The sequence below is a fragment of the Lolium perenne genome, chromosome 3 (genome assembly GCF_019359855.2).
Source record: "Lolium perenne isolate Kyuss_39 chromosome 3, Kyuss_2.0, whole genome shotgun sequence".
NCBI classification, from domain to species: Eukaryota; Viridiplantae; Streptophyta; class Magnoliopsida; order Poales; family Poaceae; genus Lolium; species Lolium perenne.
In genome coordinates, this window is record NC_067246.2 from 33,346,143 (window position 1) to 33,364,311 (window position 18,169).

At 44.1% G+C, this 18,169-nt stretch overlaps 1 protein-coding gene, 2 long non-coding RNA genes and 1 pseudogene across 3 annotated transcripts; all 4 read right to left on the reverse strand.

Annotated features, from left to right (window-relative positions):
• Positions 1-800: 800 nt before the first annotated feature.
• Positions 801-2,529, reverse strand: LOC127339086 (acyl transferase 15-like). Its single transcript, XM_051364983.2, has one exon. It carries the CDS (start codon positions 2,527-2,529, stop codon positions 1,213-1,215), a length of 1,317 nt encoding a protein of 438 aa, XP_051220943.1. The 3' UTR covers positions 801-1,212.
• Positions 2,530-4,030: 1,501 nt separating this feature from the next.
• LOC127340779 (wax ester synthase/diacylglycerol acyltransferase 11-like) overlaps positions 4,031-18,169 on the reverse strand; it is a 98,390-nt pseudogene continuing 84,251 nt past the window's right edge.
• On the reverse strand, positions 5,314-6,057 carry LOC127340781 (uncharacterized). The gene is made up of 2 exons (XR_007874871.1): positions 5,650-6,057; positions 5,314-5,559 (listed from the first exon to the last, which is right to left on the reverse strand). It is a non-coding gene; the product is annotated as an uncharacterized lncRNA (long non-coding RNA).
• Positions 6,069-9,244, reverse strand: LOC127340783 (uncharacterized). The gene is made up of 4 exons (XR_007874872.2): positions 8,893-9,244; positions 8,464-8,766; positions 6,460-8,383; positions 6,069-6,206 (listed from the first exon to the last, which is right to left on the reverse strand). It is a non-coding gene; the product is annotated as an uncharacterized lncRNA (long non-coding RNA).

Consider the following 18,169-nt stretch of genomic DNA (forward strand, 5'->3'; position numbering starts at 1 on the left):
AAGCGAAGTGGAAAGGACAACATTGTCCTGGTAGTGGAACCGAGTCCACTTCCAAGAGAAGCCGACTAGGAGTTTCTGGTGAGTACAGCTCTAGCGAGGCGACGACGGAGGAGGAGCGTCCAAGGGGCCGCGATAGGGCCAAGGCCGCGGCACGTAAGGATAGGAGGAAGGGGAAGGGATCCTCATCAAGCAGTGAGGTAGCAAGTAAATCCTTCGCGATGAAGAACATGTGGAATGGTTTAGTGAAGGCTAAGCTACTCAAGCAATGGAACAAAATGAAGGACCGATCAACCGCCAACATGAACGAAGCAGAAAAGCGCAAACATGCGAAGGCCATCCAGATTGTGGAAAAAGAGCTTGGTCTGGAAGATGATGACGACGAGGAGGAGGAGGAGGAGGCAGAGGATTAGAATTTATTTTTTATTTATTATGTAATTTTTAAAATTTATTATGCAATTTTATTAATTATTATGTAATCGGTAACATTTTAAGTTGAATAAAATAATTTTCTTGCATTATTTTGAATGTCTAAAAAAAATCGAGTGAAATAACTTAATCTGAAAATGAAATGGTGATGTGGAGGAGAGAGAAGTGAGAGCTGGCACTATAGCCCGTGCACTGGCACCGTGGGGTGAGAGTGGGTGAAAGTGAGAAAAAAGCTGACTTGGCAGGTGAGAGTGGGGTGATGCATTGGCACCGGCCTTAGGAACTCACATGGGTGATACAAGATTGATGTGGTCATGCAGCTTGGCTTATAATGCTCACTTGCAAGTTCGTTTATACCGTCAGAGACAGTAGTATATTGGGTTCTTTTCTGAATAAGAACCATCCCTGTAGATTAACTTTGATGTACATGTGGGCTGCTACAGTTTCGGTAAATTTTGTGAATTTCGAACATATTTTGGTGGAAATTTGCATTTTCATTGCTGATATCGAAAATAGCTTCTGAATTCTCCGACATTTCGGTGCATATACCAATTTTCCCTCTTGATCTCTATGAACTGATCATCCACTGAATCGCTTTGCTTCCGTTTTTTTTTCTTTGGTGGTTCATAAGAGAGTGTGCGCATGTTCTTTTCTGCTGCATATCGTAACAAAGAATCTATCTGCATGTCGATATGAATTTTGTCTGAATCTGCATGCAGGCAGTGCCAAGGAGAAATCTTCCAAGGGGAAGTGAATGGCTGGGATTGAGGCGGCCCAGAAGCAGAATCAGTTGAAGGTCGCTAGCTCTATAAGAAATGCGGCAGCGTGCTCCTTCTTGACGCAGAGCGCCATGACGCTGAACGACTCGTCGCCGTCTACGGACGGGAGGCACACGCAGGACGGGAGGCGGCCCATCCCCTCCTTCATGTACCCCATCACCCTCGCTGGCGTCCCCCCGCCGAAGTCGGCCTTCTCCATGCCGAGGTTCCGCCAGCACGATACCCCGAGCATGTTGCCGTACCCAAGCTTGCCCGCGTCGGCCAGCTCCTGCAGCCGCCGGCCATCCTCGTCGTAATCAGTGGTGGAGGAGGAGGAGGCGGAGTAGAGGCTGGGTATCCGGCCCTTTGCGTGCTGGATCATCTTGATCACGTCGTTGATGTCACCCTCAGCCACGGCGCCGCTCGTCGCCACGACCGGTGGCGCGAGGAAGCAGCAGTTGCCGTAGAACCCATGCTTGGCACCTGCGTGCCTGCGCGTGTCGGCCACGAAGCCGAGCAGGGCCGGGGACGACGGGTCCTGCATGACCACGCGAGTGCGGCACCGCCACAGCACCGCTGTGACCGCCTCGAACACGGTGCACGGCTGGCTGTTGTTCACGGCGGCGAACTCGTGCTTGATGCGAGTGACCAGGCTATACGGCACGCTGACGTGGACCAGCGTCAGGAGAGATGGCTGGAGGCTATTGATCAGCCGGTCAACGCGCTGGATGGCTAAAGGCATGCCTGCAAGGGCAAGATCGTGCCTGAACGGGACGACGGTCGGCGACGACATCCCGCGCGCGAGCTCGCCCACGGCCTGCAGGAACTGGCTCATGCCAGCGCCGTCCGCGATGGCCTGGTCCCACGTCACCCCGACCACGAACCCGCCGCAGGAGAAGACCGTCACCTGAAGTAGCAGGAGCGGGCGCAGAAGCGGGTCGCCCTCGGCCGGGTAGAAGACGGCGAGCTCCTGCAGGTGGCCGCGCAGGTCGACGTCCCTTAGTGCGGCATCCGCGGAGGCCGCGATGAACGGCACGCCCGCGTCCCCCACGTTGCTGCAGTGGATGGCGGTGAACACGTGGTCGCCGACGAAAGCGCCGACGAGACGGCCGGAGATGGGGTAGTAGGGGACCAGCGCGAGGGACAGGCCTCGCCGGATGGTCTCGGCGGGGTCGTCGATCGGGCGCTCGAAGACGAGGAACGCCGTGACGGGCCGCCCGACGTTGGGATCGTCGTAAGAGGTGAGGCTAATAAGGCTGAAGTGGTCAAAGGTCGCCGAGGTCGCCGGATCCGATGATGGCATCACGAGCACCGGCGGTGACTTGCTGATCACCACGACGGCCATACTGTCCTTACTTGCTGATCTAGTACGGCTCTTGAGATGGATCGATCGAGATTTAGCTCGCTGGTTGATTCACGATATGGGGAAGCTTCAACTAATGTGATTATGTACATTATCATTTGATTTGTCAAATACGAGAAAGCTAGGCCGGTGCGTTGACAACTTCGACATGCGAGAGCAACTAATTCTCGTGATGCACTAAGCGTCATGCAGGGCCAATGAAGTTCCTTGGAGAATTGGCAATCAGTCCACAAATTGGTACTTCTTGATTCACGAATATAAAACGTTTTAGAAAACATCTTAAATTATTGAAGGGAGGAAGTGGTACTACAAGTTGATAGCAACGGTAGCACTGGATTTCTAAAACCAGTGCGGTTGACGTGCTAATCGAAGGCTAACATGTTGATATAAAGGCGTTTCATGCTAGTGCTTTTTAGATGGCTTGTTTTTTTTAGCAAATTTGCATGATCCATGAGATGTAATAATATCCAAATGCTTTTTCGCTGGTTGTAATAATCAACTTCTTTTAATAAAGAAAGCCACATGCATTGATTGATGCAGTGGCGGGAGAGGCACCATTTCAAAAAAAAAAAAAGTTGATAACTAGCTTATGTTAGAATTGATCTCACGATATAACAAACCAAGAAAATAACAAGGGAGATAATATCTCCTCCCTCAAGCTTGTACCTTCCAACATATGGTTTTGCTCCATTTCCATTTACCACCAATTATAAAAAGGGGTTTGTCTAAGTCTCATGCGATAGGGATTTTTCTTAGGTCTTTGTTACCCGAGAAAAGTGCAACTGTAGTTTACAAAACTTCAAACTCATTCTAATTGCACTTCTCTGCCACACAATTACATTTTCTAGAACAAGTGCAAGTCGAAGTGGGTTTACATTTTTCTCGGGTGACTGAAACTTAAGAAAAAAAACCCAGTCACATGAGATTTAACAAACCCGTAGGTCATGTTCTACTTAAGAAACACAAAGGTAAAGGTTAAAACACCATACCCCTAAGTGTTGATCCTAAAATGGTGGTAAAGGGGATTACAAGGTCAACAACCACAGCTGGCCACCACGAGATATTGCGAGCGGCACTCCTGCACCCGTACATCATCTATGTTGCATCTCCATCACCCCGGCAGTCTCTTGCCCGTGTTCGTCGGCAAAAAAAAACTACTACCTAATCACATGCAAGCATGACCCCTACATTAATTTAATACTACTCACCAATATACAACATTTAAGAGGTAATTCATTGGGATTGTCATTTCAAAAAAAATAAAATACATCGAACCTAGGATACTACATATGCAATAAGTGTAACCTGATAGTTATTTGATAATAACGGGTAACCTGATAGTTATTTGAATAAATAACACACTAAAATACACGCACCCACAAATAATACTACATATGCAATAAGTGTACACAAAGTTGCATATGAATTTTATTAGTCGCATATATTTGTGGCCTTTACAGTCCCACTTAAATATGTGCTTCACTTATCCATTCTGGATCGACGTTGTCATCATCTTGAGGCCGGCCGCACCCTTCATGATCCGGATGGACTCGGAAAAATCATCCAAAAGCTGATGAAAATATTTAAATTGTGCATCATTAACCGCCAAAATTACCTTGATGGTGTTACTGTAATTTAGGTAGTGCAGACAAAGAGCCTACACAAGAAATCCATGTGAAATTAAATTCAAAATGGAGTAAAATTGTAATTTCAAAGAGTTTCTTTTAGGTGTAACACTAAAGAGTGAAATTTGGCAATAATTGAAAGTGAAATTTTGCAGGCATTATTGTTAGAACATGATAATTTTATTCCTTTTTAAGGTGCATACTTAGGTAAATTGCAGGCATTATTGTTATGACAGAAATCTTGGTAGTGTGGATGACTTGCTTCAAAATTTAACACACTCCTTTCACTACGGGATATCGAATGAGTGATTTTTATATGTTGGCATCAACAACATGATTAAGGATTTTGTTTTTCAAAGCAACCTAATAATGAATGTGTTTCGAATGTAAGAACATGTATTACTTACTTGTGGTAGCCCATAGGCGCTAGTAGCCATGAAGGTAACTGGGTGCCCACATAATGTTATATGTTCAGCTGGTCCAACGACATTTGATAAGTTTATTGTTGTGCGTGTGCCAAAGAGACGGTAGATAAAGCCTCCTGTCTGCTTTTATTGGAAATTCGTTGCAACAGTAATTAGAAACATGAATAAATAGACACGGTGCTTGTTCCAAGTTTGTGGAATGTAATCCTGGGAACAAACGTACAAACAACAAAAAGAGCAGGATATATATACCTTTACACCAAAGTATTTCACCACAAATTCACCAACCACTTGTGTCAGCATCACTTCTAAAGAGCTCTTTTTTCTATTCATAATCATTTTTGCCTTCCGAACATACTCAAGGGGATCGTGGTGCAAGGCTAGATGAAAGGGGCAGACGAGGCCACTAAGTCGATTCGCTGTCTCTACTTTGGTAACATACTAGGGAGCATTGGCGCGGCGGCACGCCGCGCCCGTGATGCTTATCTGTTGGCATAAATGGTTAGTGATATCTATTTTGGAGTGTGCTTCTAATAGTCTGTAGAGCCATGGATCTACAGAGTAATGCTTGATACGTGTAGTAGAGCAGATTGTTTTTCTTGTCGGCACTACAATGTTTACCTCTGATAAGCAGGGTGACTCATGAGCAGAGGGTAGTGTAGCTTTAATAAGCAGCAGATGCTCCGTGTTGGGACATGCTGAAGGCTCATGCTAGCTGAAAGCTTGGAACAGTAATTAGGTCAATAATATACATAACATTCAGAGTGGTCAACTCTAGAAAGCAGATTATTACAGGAGGAGTGCATCTGAGAGAATTATACATAGTTAATTAACAACTATTTAACTTGCAGTACGTCGAGAGCACTTGCTGGCTAGGACGGTAGTCAAGTTCGCAGTACTACTTTTTTGCTTTGGGTTCTCAAGCTGAATTGATCTGTTCTTGTAGACAGATCTCCAGTGTGCTGTGAGAAAAAAATAAAAAATATAAATCTAGCATGTTTTGCAAAAATGATGATTGGTGTGTTCAACTTGTGGTTAACTGTAGTGTTTACCTCGGAGTGCTAACAACTTTATTTGTGTGGGAAGAGTTACTCGTTGATCTGCTTCTTGGTTGGTGTAGCAGCTGATGACTTGGCCTTTCTCTTCTTATTTTGAGTCGTGGAGTCCTTCAGAAGAGATAATCATTGTTGTAGATGTGTTTATGTACAAATTGTATGGTGAGAAATTTTTTGTCCAAGAAAATCCAAGTAATAAATAACCCAGTAATCTTTAATTATTTCTACATCCGAGGCTGCTGTCTCCATGATATCTCTGGCCGGCTGATGCCTTGGCCTTCCTCTTCTTTTTTCCAATCGTGGAGCTGACATCCTTCAGAAAAAAAATTGTTGTTTAGTACATGTGTTTATGTATATGCTGGGCAAATTTTATTCCTAGAAAATCCAAGTAATAAATAACCCTGTAATCTTACTGTCTCCATGATATCTCTGGCCGGCGCAGCTCCTCAAGCTTTGCTATCTTCTGGTGCATTTGGCATTTCTTCAGGCGGAGGGAGTACTGCAGATTTTTTCTGGGTCTGCCGGGGTTTGTGTGCTGCTTCATGATGCTACTGCTAGAGAAGTAGTTCCGATTAGTTCAGATAATGAAACACGAAATGTTCGGTATGCGCAACTGCTATGATACGAATAGTTCATTAGATGCAAGATGCAAATAGGGAAGCTAACTTTCTGAATATGCCAAGATGAGTGTTTATTTCCTGCAAAACATTAAAGCAAATGCATATATCGTACTGTAGGCATTGCTTTAAGGATCAGTTCAAATTTTCAAGAGGAAAAATGTATGCACAAATAGGCATTCAAGGGAACCTTGTACATCAGAAAGTATAAATAATTTTTTTCTGGCCCTGCCAATCTTCACTTCTTCAGATTTCCGTTCATCTGCATAGACCAACAAAGTCTTGAACTCGGTTCATGTCAACCACAGCCAACTCAGCATTGAATATTCTACATCAAGAAAAATGACAGCCTAACAAAACTAACCTCTAAACAGGGAAAAATAACATGTACCTGAAATGATAACCAACCTACGCAGCAGCCATTGCTCCATGAAACAGAGCATTACAAAATTAAAATAGTAGCACACACACAAGCATATATATAGTAACTCAACAAACCAATCTTACAAATGTATCTTATAATTCCTCACCTCCATAGCCAAAATAAAATAGCAAATACCGATGAATGCCAAGTTGAGACATGCAGGCAGAAGCTTACCTTGTCTTATAAGATGAACACAATAATACAGCAACAAGAAATAATAGGCATGCACAGAGGTTGACATGGCATCATTTATAAAATCCAATAGCTGAGAAAAAAATTCGATTATGATGCATAACTGTGAAGCATAAGCTAACAAAAGGAAAGGTATGCCAGAACATACTAAGAACAGATCAAAGTTACTCCAAATAATCATTCTGAAGCTAGGTATGTCCGTTGTCATTCAGTTCAAGTGAACTAAAAACCAACAAATATATTACTGTGGAGTTATAGTTAATCATAGTTCTAAACAACATATCCTAGACTGTTATGAGATTAGTGAAAATGACATAATCAATTCCTTGATCTATATGCGCTTAGTTCTTTTATTCATGTTAAGCAATACAATGATTTAAACTTCTAAGCTTTACCGAAACAGCCTCTATGCCCAAACAGCTGTTCGAAACAACCTTATGACAATGCAAACTATTTGGTACAAATAGTGCGGGTGCAGCATATTAATTTCCAAGGAACTACCCAGTACAGTATCCATCGAAGCATTAATTCAACTTTGCCTCTGCACTTTTATCCGTTTTCCCCTATATATGGACCTCCTGGCTTTAGGTCTAAGTTTGATCCTCCATATCTCCTCATTGTTCTCAACCATCCTACAATACAAATTAAGCCAAATAATACCACCAGGTGCAGCTACAACCATGGTATGACATTTGCTCACAGTAAGAACACACTCACAGACTACAATATCTGATGATGATAATTCGAGGAAAACATATAACTTGGTATTGAAAAGTTTCAGTAAGAAGGTTGGCAAGTGCACACAGGTTTCAGCTGACCGTCTGAAGTGGTATTCTAGAGGAGGCAGCACATCATCCTCCAAGACGTAGTCGACGACTACCTAACGATGTAGCCCGACTGCCGATTTTGACGCCCAACACCAGACCTTACAACCTTAGTCGACGACAACCTGCTGCTGTATCCCAACTACCGATCTCGGCGTGCAACAGCAGACCTTGCAGACCAACGAATATATCAAGGCTCACACTGGTGTCTTCCCACAGATAGCAAACTTGCATCTACTCCACTGAAGAAAAAACTTGACGCTGTATCAGTGGAATAGACAGTCAATCATTGATTTGCACCATCCATCATGTAATCATTGCTGGACCAAACCACTCTAATTCATCGAGCAATCAGATATTCAATTGAAAAAAGAGGAAGAAAATGAGAAACCGAAACTACTGGAGCACCGTGATTCTCTCTGCCTCTCGAGATTGTTCAACAGCCCTGCTGACATTGGCGGTCACCTCTCAAAGGTGTTCTCCACACTTACAGCGCGCCAGCCGTCCAGCGTTGTCCCGCGAGATGGAAGTCCTGAACTTCCCGCTGTATCCAAGGAACTACCTCGACACGCCCAAGAGCGCGAGCCCACTGGACGAAGATGAAACCTGGCGGACGCAAGCGCGCAGCCAGGATGAGGTAGAACAGACAGTGACGCACTGCGCTACCGTTCACACTGATTCAATTGTAGAAAAAGGAAAAAAATGGATTCAGTTCCAAAAGGAAATGGAAAGGAGATGAGAAATTAAGACCAACCTTTTTCTCCAATTTGCTGCTGGCGCAGCCAATGTCAGCCACCCCCTCTACCTCTACATGAGGAAGCCGTGACACCACGACCGACAAAGAAAACATTGGGCCCGGAGATGTTCTTCCATGGCGTTGTGGTTGAGCACGACCAGGTGAGCTTGATGCCGGAAGCGGGCTGGGGAGACATCACCTTCGCCGGAGGAGGGTAGGCACGTCTCCTACTTCGCGTCGGGCTCCGGGATTCGTGTGCATCCATGATGGATACCCATGGAGCGGATCAAGAACAGAGGCACTTGCCCAACCACACACGAACTGAAGCAAAATTGACAAAATTTAGGCAGAATTATGACGCAAAAACAGGTGAAAGAGGCATCTAGCTTTAAAGAACCCGAGAAATTATGCAGAATTCAAGGGGGGCATGGATCCCCAATAAACGACCTCCTGAGACGACGAACTCGCCCAAATTTCCGGTCCCAATATCTGCAAACGAATCCTTTTCTCGAAGAAAACCTAGCCGCGGAGGAAGAAAGAGAGGGGCCTGAAGTCTGAAGAAGAGTGGACGTGGAAATCAAGAAGGCGCAGGGAGACGCGTGAAAAGAATATATACTTACTTAATCAAAGCGGTGGGAGAATTCCTTCGTTCTCTTGGCCGTTCCATGGTAACTGGCAACCGGGAACCGCCCAAGAGAATGAACAGCGGAAAAAAAGTTATAAATGAGAAGTTAGGGAAGAGATAAGGAAACAATCCAGAAAAAACCTACGCGTCACGCAATAATTGAAGGAAGGAATGGATAATTCACCTATCTACAGTGCTCAAATCACTATGGGGTAGTAAACTTGTTCAACTTTTATATGGTGTACTAGGAAGCAGTGGCGCGGCGGCACGCCGCTCCCGTAGGGTTTAAGTCTGTAGTTGAAAATAGTTTATATTTTTAGTTTTATATAATTCATATCATTAGTAGACTAAAAATAAAACATAAAGAACTCTTATCTTTGTTCTTGTTTCTGGTCTCTGGTCCTGTTTCTGAAACCATAAATTGCCCTAGTAAAACAGACTAATTTGTACTGGTAGTAATTGATATCGAGAATCTGATGTTCCACAAATAGACTGAAATATGCATCATTTGCAGCTTTGTTCTTTCAAAAAACCACGGGAAGTGGTTCTCCGTTGAAAAGCTACAGGTGTTGTTGGTGCGTTGCTAATTAACGGCAAAAGCTAGCCGAGCATCTACCAATCGCTACAATGGCCAGATGTACACGCCCAGGAAATCACACTTTATCACATATCTAGATAATCTAAATTTAAATAAATTTGTAATATTCTTTTATGGATGAATGGAATAGATAAAATGTTATCTTATTTTCAGGATATCTGACTTGTTCCTACAGCTGGAGACATTTAATATAACGAAAATAGCAAAATACCGCACGCATTTCAGGCTAGGTAGCAAAATATTCACAACTGTACGGGCTGTTTACCCTTTAGATTCACAGCGTTGCAGGTTAAATAAGCATAGAGTAGGTCCTTCGATTCGCAGTGCTTGAATACAGCACCATCTGTTTTGGAAACTCGAACCTACTTTTTCCTCTCTTTATTTTGAGAGAAAAAATAATGATACTTCCTGATCACTTAGAACCTTAGGGTTTGCAAAATAAAAATAGACATGAACCGCAGTGTATACAAAATAGAAATAGACATACATGAACATCTAGTGCTAACACATATCAATTTTATCCTGAAGTCCACTACTGCACCATCAAGTTCTTCATATGCACACCAAATGAACAGCATACATTTTAAAACCCTAAGAGACATACTCAATAGGTGTAGTGGTTGAAAGATAAATACGCATACAGTACGATATATTGCTAACTCAAATCCTTTTTTTTTGCTGATCATTTAGAATCAGTGTTCGCAAGATAAAAATGGGTATACAGCAACATCTACTGCTAACTCATATTTACCATGTCTATCTTGTCCTGAAGCCACACTATTGTCCTAGCAAGATCTTCATATGAAGAACAAATAAGCGGCATGCATTTTTAAACATTAAAATACATATTCGATGCCAATTCTTTGTGTCACGGGGAAGTCTCTAAAGAGAAACGCACACCTCATTCATTTTTTAAACCTTAGGATACATACTAAATGACACTTCTTCATTTTACAGGACATCTCCTAAAAAGAAGTACACGATAAAGAAACCAGGATTTGGAAGGCACCAAGATTTGAAGAACCGGCTCGAAACAATGGCTGCAATGATGAACCAGCGGGAGCAGGGGGAACCGAAATACTGCCATCTCTAATACTGTCAATGATATTTTTAGGTACAGGATGGACAGGCCCTTTGGCCAACCAAATCTCCCGGTCTCCTCCACACATCAGCTTGAAGAGACGAAGACACGGGCACAAACCCATCCAAGGAGAAGCGAAGCACAGTCCATGCAATATGCGGAGACACCGGATGAGCAACACCACCATGGCCAATAATGTGACAGACACGCCCAAGGCCAAAAGGAAAAGAAGCAGTCTGGCGGTTAAGCGCAATCACACAAGAACTAACCCCCACCAGAGGAAACAGCCAAAACAGAAGTAACGTCCTCCAGCCCACGACGCCGACATGGAGCCAGAGAAGGCAACACAGAAGTAGCGGGGCCCCGCCGACAACAGACTCGTCCACCAGTTGCATATGCAGACATCGAAAGCATATCATGATCAGAACAGCTACACATCAAAAGAAACAGAACAGACATACATCAGAAGAAACACGAAAACTGAACTCTGAAGATCAGAAGAACCATACCGTCATCAGAAGACACTGTCATCACTGGGACGCCGTCACGGATCCGGAGGAGGGGATGAAGCGTGAAAAATAACCATTCAACTAGGCTTGATCTATATTCATAGCCTCATAATGGTTAACTGCAAAAAAAAGTAAGATATAGTTGTAAAGGTACATGGTGTTGAACACAGAAAATACATGCATTGTTCGCGAAGCTGGGTTGCAATAAGTTTCTAGAACAAAAAAGATTATATATGTGTTGCCACAAGTCAAATTTTAATTGGAAGAATAGCCACTGAACTGGGGTGGCTCCATACCTTGCGGTCAATGACGATAATAGTCGAGCTCATACAGATTCTTCCGTGTTTCTTTGTCTTTGTATTCCAAGATACTTTCCAATTTTACTTTGTTTTCACCAAAAGGCAGCATAGACCATACTGAACTTATGGCATTTACGGCGCCTCTAAAATTACCCCGCCTCTCTACTCCATCTATGAAATTTAGATCGAACTATCTTGAGCATCTTAGTTAATGAAAAAAATTCATATTAATTTTGCCTCTGCAGAATACTATGAGACATGTACATATTTTCCAATGTTACATTGGTTATGTTGCAGTTAAGTGAAGATGGTCTAGGGGAAGAACCAAGTGAAGATGATACTCTCTCGAGCTTGATGTGTGGGAAAAGGTTTGGTTTGCTACCACTGTCCCTATGAATCTACCTCACCGTATGAATGGATGACCCAAATATATCATATGCCATATACTCCTGCCCAACTGAAATGTGGACTGGGCCTGAGAACAATAGTTGTAATAATCTAGTATACAATTTGTACTAAATCACCGACACTTATTTTGGATCAAATGGAGCAGAAACTATGATGGAAGAGCAGAACAAAAAAAAACTGTTCATGAGATGCAGTTGGCGTGGTGCATGCCGCACCCATGTTGTTATCTTTTTTGCATGAATGGTTTTGTTACTTGCCTTTGAATGTATACAACTGATGATCAGCAGAGTGCTGAGTTAAGCCCCTACAGGTAACCACGACGGCGAAGCACCAGATGTGGTTCTCTCTTCCACTGCGCCGTTTTGATGTTCATTGTATATTAGTAGTTCTGCAAAATATTCGAACAATAGTAATCTAGTTCATAATCCGGTGGTATCTGTTCTGATGTCTGCCGCAGCCTTGTATAAAATAGAAAAAGCAACAGTCTAGTTCACCTAATAGAAAATTGCAGTGGTGTATTGCAATAAACCTTGTAAATAAAAGCATGCCCAGTTAAAACATTTAAACGATGCAAATATGAAATTCAACAAAACCAACTGCACTCTATCTCTGAAGATGTTAATAAAACAATCTGGCAAGGAAACATGTATCTTATCAATACAAATAGACATTGCCAGTTCACGTGGCTGTATAGGTCAGCCAATGTTGCTCTCAACCAAGGTTTACTGTACCAACCTAAAAGCTCACCTTATTCGGAGACGTGGATGATCAGGCTTGGGGCAGCCAATCTCGGGGACCTGGGAGGACATTTGAAACTGAGAGGAGCACTAGTAGGAAAAGCCTCATCAGTGGCGCACCAAAAATGGATTCTATGGCGCATGGGAGGTGCGCCACGGAAACTTCGCCACAAAAATAAGCTTTCTGTGGCGCACCAGCCCATGCGCCACAGAATTAACGTATCTGTGGCGCACGTGCTCTTAGGTGCGCCACAGAAAAGAGTGCGCCACAGAATTGGTTTGCAGTGCGCCACAGAATTTGCTTGTATTATACACGATTTTGTGCTGCCTGTTGTACACATGCAGTTTATAGACAGCAATATACAGATATACAGGTTATATACAGCAACATTCAGATATAATATAAATATCATGTACATTGCACAGATATAACATAGACATCATCATCACATTACTTAGATCCCGATCGAGATACATATATAGTGGCAAGTGTCAAATGTTTTGCATACAACTCTTAATTCATACAAAATTCACAATTTCGAGATACAAAGTAGTCTTCATCCTACAAAGTAGTCTTCATCCGGTTCCTCCTTTGCTCCCTCATCTCTACCCACCAAGCTCGCTTGCATCGGGGTCCTTCATCCAGTTCCTACTATGATGAAAATGGAAGAAAGTGAGACCAACAAGTCCGATGCACAAGAGAAATGGAATAAATGCCTCATACATTGTTGGTCAACACAAATATTAACATTCAGGGACGGTGTAAGTGAGACCAAGTCCGATGCACAAGAGATTGATATTTGTGCTATCTTACCAGGCTCACTTACGCCGCCCCCGAGTGTACGGTGACCAAACATTTTAATCATCGGCATTTTGAAAATCTCAAAGCAAATGGAATGACAAAATGGAATAAGTGCCTCATACATTGTTGGTCAACACAAATATTAACATTCAGGGATGGCATAAGTGAGACCAAGTCCGATGCACAAGATATTGATATTTCTGCTATCTTACCAGGCTCACTTACGCCACCCCCAAGTGTACGGTGACCAAACATTTTAATCATCGGCATTTTGAAAATCTCAAAGCAAATGGAATGACAAAATGGAATAAGTGCCTCATACATTGTTGGTCAACACAAATATTAACATTCAGGGATGGTGTAAGTGAGGCCAGGTAGGATGCACAAGAGATTGATATTTGTGCTATCTTACCAGGCTCACTTACGCCACCCCCGAGTGTACGGTGACCAAACATTTTAATCATCGGCATTTTGAAAATCTCAAAGCAAATGGAATGACAAAATGGAATAAGTGCCTCATACATTGTTGGTCAACACAAATACTATGGTCAGAAACCATAGTTGCAGTATACACCGCCGTATACTTTGCAGAAGGGCCCCCTTTCCCCGGTCGGCGTTCCGTCAACGGGTGCTTGACGACACAACAACGCCGATCTGCATCTCCGGCGCAGAACCACGGCAGTCCCTCGCTGTCCAGTGAACGAGTCCTTGATGCAAAGACCGTGCCGGCCTGCCCAAAGATTATGCCGGGCGAGTTGCCGCGCTTCAAGCCATGTGTCCCGCGCCCTGCACTGTTCGCCTTCTTGCCCGGTGAACCAATAGGCTGATCGTTGGAATAAGGAAACCGATGACGGCCGGTCGCAAGATTAAATTGCGATCGGCCGTCATCGGCTTCCTTATTCCAACGATTAGTCTATTCGTTCACCGGGCAAAAAGGCGAAGAGTGCAGGGCGCGTGATCGACACGGCCTGAAGCGCGACAACGTGGGTCGGCATGATGCTAGGAGGCTGGCACCGTCTTGGCATTAAGGACTCGTTCACGCATCGGACGGCGAGAGAAGAAAAGTGGTGCTGCGCCGGAGAGGCATGTCGGCGTTGTTGTCTCGTCAAGGACTCGTTCACGAACGGCGGCCGTGGAAAGGGGGGCTCGTCTACAAAGTATATTGCGGCGTATAGGTGACCAAACATTCTAATCATCGGCACTAAAATGGAAGAAAGAGCCAAGTGGTATCTCAACTAGATATCATATGCCTCATACTTTGTTGGTCAAAACAAATATTAACATCCAGGGATGGAGTAAGTGAGGCCAGGTAGGATGCACAAGTTGATATTTGTGCCATCACACCAAGCCTCACTTGCTCCACCCCCGAGTGTACGAGTGATCGACCAACCATCTAATCATCGGCAAGTACAAAAACACCAACAAACCAGCAACCATGGTGACATAAGTCAAGATGCTCAAACACACATAGCATGCATGGAGCAGATGCTCCAAAGGGATTATTCATCACTTGGTATATAGACCAAGTGATGCTGGCAAAAGAGAGGCCAATCAAGAACCAGTAAATCCAGTAAGTGATAGATATGCCTAAACAAACAACAACACATAGCATATCCCAGCTAACCAGATGAGACAAGTCTTGGTAGCCAACTGAATCACCTAGCACCACCTAGCCTTTTAAAACCATCAGAAACAGTCCTTTTTCTTCAAAGGATACCACAGTGGCATTCATTTACATGATCCCCTACTGTGGATATCTCTATTTTCATCAAAGCCAACAAGAAATAGAAATTTATCATTACTCAGTTGAGTTCAAAACAAAGCTGGGGTACAATAAGGGATTATTCATCACTTGGTAGTAACCAAGTGATGCTGGCAAGAGAGAGGCCAAGCCTGAGCTAGTCAATCCAGTAGAGATGGATATGCATAATTAAGCAAGAACACATAGCCTATCCAAGTTAACCAGATAAAACCAACCTTGACAGCCAACTTAATAACCTAGCATCACCTAGTCTTTTAAACCATCAGAAACTTCCCATTTTCTTCAAAAGATACCACAGTGGCATTCATTTACATGATCCCGTACTTTGGATATCTCTATTTTAGTATACCATCATAAGAATTCCATTTAAATCACACATTTTAGTATCTGTTCTTATCCAAGTTTTTGCCTCAGCCTTTGCATCATTGGCTAAGCCAAGACATCAAGCATCTGGCCAGGGAGCATTCTTAGGCCAACCAAGAGCAACTACAAATATGTATGTATACAAGCCCACCAGTAGCATAGTAGCATACCATAAGCTCACAAGAATCCATCAAGTAAATATGTACAGAGACATAGCAACAGCAATGAGCCAACAGCAATGAGCAATGAGCCAACAGCAACAGCAATGAGCATAGCCAACACCAATGAGCACAGCCAACAAAGAATAAAGAATGAGCCAACAAAGAATAGCTTCAAAGACAGCCAACAGCAACTGCAATGAGCCAACAGCAGCAACTGCAATGAGCCAACAGCAATATCTACAGAGACATAGCAATAGCTTCGGCACAGCAACAGCAATGAGCCAACAGCAGCAAGCACAGCACAGCAACAGCAGCAGCACAGCACACCGACATCAGCATTTCATCGAGCACCTTGTGCGCGCGCGGGAGAGGAATTAAGAGGGAGAGGAGGGGAGGGGAGAGAGATCACCGATGACAGGGGTGGAGGAGGAGGTTGAAGATGACGGCAGGGGTGGAGGAGGAGGAGGAGGAGGCGGTGGCTCCTCCACCTTGCCGCGACGGCGGCCCCTCCTCGCCGTAGGGGTAGCTTGTGCTGCAGGTGGCGGGGATGGGAGGACCGTGGCGGCATGCGCCCCTCGCGGAGGAAGGCGGCGGCGACGGCAATGGCGACGACCATGGCGGCGCGCGGCGGATCCAGGCGAACAGAATCGCGGCGACGGAGGAGAGGGGAGAGGGGAGAGGGGAGGGGAGAGGGGAGAGGGGAGAGGTGAACAGCGGGGGAGGGCACGGGCGAGATGATATAAGTTACCTTAATTCTGTGGCGCACCCGAGCAGGTGCGCCACAGAATCAACTACTTCTGTGGCGCACCGAAGCACGTGCGCCACAGAAAGAGTTATTTCTATGGCGCAGCACGCCATGTGCGCCACAGAAATACCTACAGTAATAATTGGTGGTGGCAGGATGTGGGCCCCATATAGTTTCTGTGGCGCACTACTGTGGCGCACCCAGAATGGTGCGCCACAAAATAATATTCTGTGGCGCATTTTTAGTGGTGCGCCACAGAACTAAGCTCCGCCTATAAGGGTTTTCCTACTAGTGGAGGAACCTACGGCCGAGGAGAAGATGCCGATGGCAGACCGGGCAGCTGGACTTGACGATGACAACGTGGCCTGCAGATTGAACAGAGAGGATTAGCACAGTCATTTCACCAAACAGGCTGTGTGCACAAACCGCACAAACCGGGAGGATTCGGCTTGGTGCGTCACCTGAGCGTCGCTGCCGCAGAAGCACGTGCCGGACATGACTTGGAACACGGCCACCAGCTCGCCCGGCGAGGCGAGCGGCGGCCACGAAGACGCTGGAGGAAAGGGGGTTGAACAGGAAAGAACACATCTGCAGCCATTGAGAGAGAGAAGAGGAATTGATGTTGGGAAGGGGAAGTTGAAGAGGCAACGGTTGGTTGAAGGAGCCGCGGCCTCCTTCCCGCTGGTGGCCGCCTCTACGCCGGTCGATGGAACGAAGCATGTAGAAACTGCAGAAAAAAAGAACACGTATGCAAAGAAGAAGCAAACATGTCAAGTACCAAACGTAACCCGTCGCTGTAAACAGGAGCATCACGATCACCAGAAGAGATCGGTAACCGGTAATCTTTCGTTTAAAGAAAAAGAAGAAATAAATGAGAATTGATTGTCTGATTCAGTTAGGAGGGAAAAAAAGATATACGTGTCACAGCATGATTGTAGTAAGGATTGGATAAATAGCCTATGAACAGTACCCCAATCAATATGAGGTGAGGTAAATTGATCAACTTTTATATAGGGTATAATTATGTCTGTCAACAGATGCGAGAACAAAATTAAAGCAAAAAAATTAACCTATTATAAAAATGCATAAAAATCAAATGTTAAAGTGTCAAAAAATCTGAAATAAAATTTTCCTTCTACATGCAGACATTCTATGGTCGTACACAATTTTTTGGGAAAATGGAACCTTTTATGTGACCTATTTAAAAGGACAAAAAAATTGCATGAATAGTCATGTTAGAGCATCAATATTTGTCTGTTTTACATGCAACACAAATAATGTTATTATTCCTGAAAATTTGTGTACAAACATAGAATGTCTTGATATAGATGCGATTTTTTTTTATTCTTTTGACATTTTGAAATGTATTTTCATGCAAGGGGTTCATATGCACCCGTGACCCAAATTGGATGTAATTTTATATTTATAAAACTATGATGAGGGCATGTTAAAATGACTATGTGGCAAATAGGTGGTATTCATTTATATTTTCTCAGAGAAAAAAGCAAGGTCTTACTTGTCGGCTAGATACTAGCCTGTCGTTGACAGCAACAAATGATCGCAGACAGACTCTCTTAGAGCTCCTTTGATTCAAAGGATTTGCATAGGAATTGTGTAGGATTTGGTTCCTATGG

Bases quoted from the DNA above. Each gene is read 5' to 3' on its own strand.
- LOC127339086 (XM_051364983.2), bottom strand. From the start codon at position 2,529: ATGGCCGTCGTGGTGATCAGCAAGTCACCGCCGGTGCTCGTGATGCCA.